The sequence below is a fragment of the Acyrthosiphon pisum genome, unplaced genomic scaffold (genome assembly GCF_005508785.2).
Source record: "Acyrthosiphon pisum isolate AL4f unplaced genomic scaffold, pea_aphid_22Mar2018_4r6ur Scaffold_12;HRSCAF=46, whole genome shotgun sequence".
In the NCBI taxonomy this organism is placed as follows: Eukaryota; Metazoa; Arthropoda; class Insecta; order Hemiptera; family Aphididae; genus Acyrthosiphon; species Acyrthosiphon pisum.
The window spans coordinates 58,422-64,062 of record NW_021761552.1 but is presented as its reverse complement, the minus strand read 5'-3'; the positions used below and the strand labels follow the sequence as shown (position 1 = coordinate 64,062).

General features: G+C 43.8%; 2 protein-coding genes across 2 annotated transcripts; both read left to right on the top strand.

The window, feature by feature from the left end:
- Nucleotides 1-297: 297 nt before the first annotated feature.
- Nucleotides 298-1,047, top strand: LOC103308915. The gene has a single exon (XM_008183166.1). The coding sequence runs from the start codon at nucleotides 298-300 to the stop codon at nucleotides 1,045-1,047; it is 750 nt and encodes a 249-aa protein (XP_008181388.1).
- A 1,115-nt stretch (nucleotides 1,048-2,162) lies between these two features.
- On the top strand, nucleotides 2,163-5,498 carry LOC103308916. Its single transcript, XM_008183167.1, has one exon. The coding sequence runs from the start codon at nucleotides 2,163-2,165 to the stop codon at nucleotides 5,496-5,498; it is 3,336 nt and encodes a 1,111-aa protein (XP_008181389.1).
- Nucleotides 5,499-5,641: the final 143 nt, after the last annotated feature.

Sequence of the window (5,641 nt, the reverse complement as noted above, 5' to 3'; positions counted from 1 at the left end):
GGCGCACGGACTATTTCTGTTTCGTACCCGGCCCGTACATTTTGGTGACCTCGACGTGATACGGCGGCGGTATCGCGATTATTTATTATTATTCTTGGTATGGCAATCTCATAATATACGTGGTACATTACATTATACATAAAATTCGATCCAATTATTCTAAAGCTGAATTTGTATTGTATTGTTTCGTGCCTACGTTGTGTTGTGCCTTGCGCGCATTTATAATTTTATAATAAACAAGTTTTTGAATTGAACTAGTATTATCTCCTTTTATAAACTACTACAATAAAGGTAGCAATGGTTTTGGATGCAGAAGCACTGAAGATGCTATCTGAACTCAAACGTAAGCGGGGTGTTGTGAAGGCCGCACTCACGCGAACGCTAAAATTTATCGGAAATTTTGATGCAAGGGTTGAGGCGCTATCCCTACTAGAGTTTAGGCAAGAAGAGTTGCCCCAAATTAATAGAAAATTTGATGTCGTGCAAGTTGAGATAGAGTTGCTCAACACTGATGAGGCTTTGGAAGAAGAAAGAGAAAGAGAAGAATTCGAAAGCAATTATTTCGCCGCGCGTTCACAAATTCAAGAAATTATAAATAAGAACAAACGCCGCAATGCTTCGGGTGACGAGGCTTCTCTTGATTCATCAGCGACGTACCCACGAGCACGTCTGGCTCCGATCGAGTTACCGAAGTTCAACGGAAATATACAGGAATGGGAAGCTTTCTTCGACAGCTTCAAGGTGATGGTGCACGACCAAGACTATCCGCCAGCTCATAAATTTCACTACCTTCGTTCAACATTAAGTGGACAAGCACTGGACTTGGTAAAGCCTCTACCAATGACGGACGCGAATTATGGATTAGCAATACAAAAACTTCAGCAGCGGTACGATAACAAAGGTTTAGTAATTCAAACACATATTCGGGCGATTATGAACAGTCCTCGAATACAGTCTGCCTCAGCTCAAGAATTATCAAAGCTACAATCACATATCACTGCACACTTGGCGGCTCTAGACTCTAGAGGCATTGAGAATGCCTATTGAACATTGGGACGCATGGCTGGTAACTATTTTAGTGGAAAGAATGGACGGAGCATCCAGTCATGAATGGCAGCTCCGACAAAGGACTACAGAGTTACCCAAATATAAGGACGTGATGGCATTTCTGGCAAGTCGCAGTATCGCCTTTGAAAGCTCGGAAGCATTATCAATAAGGGTAAATGAAATCAACCACTCATCAAAAAAGGCAAGCCAAGGAGGCACTAGCAAAAGAATAACTTTAGCGGCGTCATCAGAATCAAATCGTGACAAGTGTAACCTGTGTGAAGGATCACATAGACTATATGCCTGTTCGAAGTTTAAACAACTATCCGTGTCAGATCGTTTTAATCATGTGCGTGGGAGGCGCTTATGTTTTAATTGTCTGGCGCCATTTCACATGTCGGATGCGTGTCGTTCTAAGTATTCTTGTCAAAAATGTAGAAGACCTCATAATACGTTACTACACTTTGAAGGTAGTGCTCGGGACGCTCCAGCTACAGCTACCGTTCCTCATGAGAACGAAGCCGAAAGTGATGCCGAAGAAGTTGCAAATGCAGATCAAGTGTCATTATTAATAAATCACAATAAAAGTCATGTGTTTCTATCGACCGCGGTTGTGTTAGCAACTGATAAATTCGGCAATGCCCGCCAATGTCGAACTATATTGGACAGTGGGTCCCAGGTGAATTTCATATCCAAGGGTTTGTACAACAAGCTACAATTGCCGACAAGGCATTCAATTCTACCAATAAACGGTATTGGAGCAAGTCATGTACAATCAAGATCGTGTGTGGAAGTACAATTGAAGTCAAGAGTGTCAAATTTTAGCATAAATATATCTTGCTACATACTACCCATCATCGTGAACTCACTACCCGCAGTAACCTCCCCAGTGGATGGTTGGAAAATACCAGAAGATATAGCCAACGGCTTGGCGGATCCGACGTTCTTCGAGGCAGGGTCAATAGACTTGCTCATTGGAGGAGGCTCGTTTTTTTGATCTTTTAGACCCAGAACGAGTCCATTTGGGAGTGGATACATTGTGCCTCCAAGGTAGCAAATTCGGATGGATAGTGACGGGTGAAATTGGTGTCATTTCACTCCCGAGCATCGCATCGATGGGACAGTTGCTAGAAGAGGACTGGAGAGCGTTGAAGGACAAAGAAGATAATTTATACGGACGACATTCAAAGATAAATCTAAAACTATTGGAAGAGAAGCAGACCGTTGAGCATTTCAAGGAGAACACAAAGAGGGGAACGGACGGTCGCTTCATCGTAAGATTACCATTGAAGCCCTTAGTAGAAGAGCTCGGTGACACGTTGAAACTCGCAATCACTCGCTTCATAAGTGTAGAAAGGAGACTAATGCGGGATGAGAAGCTTCAGAAAGAATACACTAGATTCATGGAGGAATACCTTGAGCTTGGGCACATGGAAGAGGTAATTGATGAAGACCAAATACCTAAGCGATCGTCCTACCTACCTCACCATGCCGTGATAAAGGAATCAAGTCTAACCACCAAGGTCCGCGTTGTATTCGATGCATCTGCAAAGAGTTCAACTGGTCTCACGCTCAATGATGTGTTGATGTGTGGACCAAATGTCCAAGAGGATGTCTTCTCCATACTAGCCAGATTCAGGAAGCATCAATACGTGTTGACATCAGACATCGAAAAAATGTTTAGACAGGTAGCAGTTGCAAAAACGGATTGGGATCTCCAGCGCATTGTGTGGAGAGCCAAACCCAGTGATCCTTTGCGCACATTTCGACTCACAACTGTGACTTATGGGACTACATCGGCCTCATTTCTTGCAACTCAGTGCCTAGTAACCTTGGCAGAAAATGTAAAGGAGCTTTACCCTAATGCAGCTCGAATAATTAGAAGAGATTTTTACATGGATGACCTCATGTCAGGAGCTGATACAGAAGAGGAATGTTTGAAGCTACAACAAGAAATAAGTGATATTTTGAACTCCGCCAAACTCAAATTACGAAAATGGTGTTCAAATTCTGTAAGGGTGTTAGAGAATATAGACAAGTCAGAAGACGATCCACTTTTTACTTTAGAAATTAAGGATGGAAATACGGTGAAGTCCCTGGGTTTAGGTTGGAAACCGTTAGCAGATCAGTTTCACTTCAACATCTCTATAGACCCGTCGTTGAATAAGTGCACAAAGAGGACATTGCTATCGGATTTGAATCGTGTGTTTGACCCACTTGGATTCTTATGCCCTGTTTTACTAAGAGGAAAAATGTTTTTACAGCAAATATGGTCGATGAAATTAGATTGGGATACGCAACTTTCTCCTGACATTCAAGGAAGATGGAAATCATTCATTCGTGAGTTGCAGGATCTCAAATGTTTATCTATACCAAGGAAGGTGAAACCGTTGTCAAATGATCCTCCCGAAATACATGGGTTTTGCGATGCCTCCCAGGAGGCATATGGGGCTTGCATCTATATCAGGACGAGAGATAATGATGGAAGGTGGAATTCTCAGCTTCTTTGTGCAAGGACAAGAGTGGCACCTCTGAAAGAATTGACTATACCCCGACTAGAGTTAAGCGGAGCATTGCTGCTAGTCGAATTAGCAAACAAAGTCGCCGAGTCATGGTGTGTGGAACTATGTACATTTCAACTGTGGACAGACTCATCAATAGTATTAGGGTGGCTGAATAGTCAAACCACACGGTTAAAAACGTTTGTATCCAACCGAATCAATCAAATTCTAGAGCTTACCGACAAAAAACAATGGCACCACATTAGGAGCGAGGATAATCCAGCCGATGTGGCATCAAGAGGATTAAGGCCGACGGAAATATTATCTTGCGCTAAGTGGTGGAACGGACCTAGTTGGCTGGTAACAGAGGGACACAATCGGAAATCCGAACCTGAATCAATTGTTAAAGAAGAAGACCTGCCTGAGATAAGACCAATTCGACTTGCATTAATAACGACTAACATAACCAGCGATTTGCTACCTTTATACTCAGATTGGGTTAAGCTTGTCCGCGCAATCGCTTGGTTAGGGAAATTCATAGAGTTTAAGCGAGCCAAGAAGACAGGAAGCAGTTTGCCACGGTACCTTACAGTATCAAATATCCGCTTAGCAGAACGTAGACTAATAAAAGGAGCGCAAGCCGACGAGTTTGGAATAGACCTCATGAACCTCCTAGCAGGAAAGTCAATTCAGAAAAGAAGTGTTCTGAGAACCTTGTGCCCGTTTATTAGTGAAGATGGAGTAATTTTGGTTGGAGGGCGACTTGGGAATGCCGATATTGCTGAGACCCAAAAGCATCCAATAGTATTACCTTCAAGGCACAAAGTAACAAGACTAATCTTTGAGGAGCAACATAGAGCCATGCATCACTGTGGTCCACAAGCTCTCTTGGCCGCTGTCCGGCAACGTTATTGGCCACTACGAGGCAGAGTAATGGCACGGTCGGTGACATCTCGCTGCGTCACCTGTATTCGCTCAAGACCCCAATTCGAGAACCCAGTAATGGCACCCTTGCCTAAGAATCGCGTGCAATTTTCAAGACCATTCACAATAACAGGTGTCGATTTCGCAGGACCCTTACTCATCCGAAGTGGCATACGTAGAGTAACAGCAATAAAAACTTGGATAGCAGTATTTGTATGTTTTTCAACCAGAGCAATTCACCTAGAGGCAGTAGTTGGGCTCACAAGCGATGCATTCATGGCATCATTGCGACGATTCATGTCCAGACGTGGGAAATGTAAGAAGATATATAGTGATAACGGAACAAACTTCGTAGGCGCACAAAAAGAGTTGTCCAGCTACGTGAAGAACACTGAAGATCTCATGGCAAGGGAAGGAGTAGAATGGCATTTCAACCCACCATCCGCCCCTCATTTCGGTGGCCTATGGGAAAGCGCCGTAAAGAGCGTAAAAACTCATTTAGTTCGTGTCGTCAAGGATACCCGGCTCAATCTCGAAGAGTTACAAACCCTACTATGCCAGATCGAATCGTGTGTCAACTCGCGACCTATGACTCCATTAAATAGTGATCCATGTGAACCAAATGCCCTGACACCAGCCCACTTCCTAGTGGGGGGTCCGTTACTATTACCAGCCGAACCCGAGATACCACAAAATGAAGTAGCGCACTTGAAGCGTTGGAAATTTGTACAAGGCCTAATGCAGATGTTTTGGAGAAGATGGTATAGCGAGTATTTGCCACAGCTCCAAGTCAGAGGACGGTGGTTGACCTCAAAAAGGGAAATGTCCATAAATGACGTGGTAATAATAAAAGAAGATTGTTCGCCACCGACCAGATGGAGGTTGGGAAGAATAATCAAGGTACATCCCGGAGGCGATGGTATCATTCGTGTAGTGACCCTACGTACCGCTACTGGAGCTGAAATGCAAAGGCCTGTCGGTAAATTGTGTCGGCTCCCACTAGAGCAAGAAGTTGAAAACTTGTAATTTTCAACGGGGGGAGGATGTCGTCGCCGTATCACCAGATTACTCGCCACCGACCGGCCCACACACACACACACACACACACACACACACACACACGCACATCACATACCTGTTTACCTGTTCGTTTTTATATATTTATATTA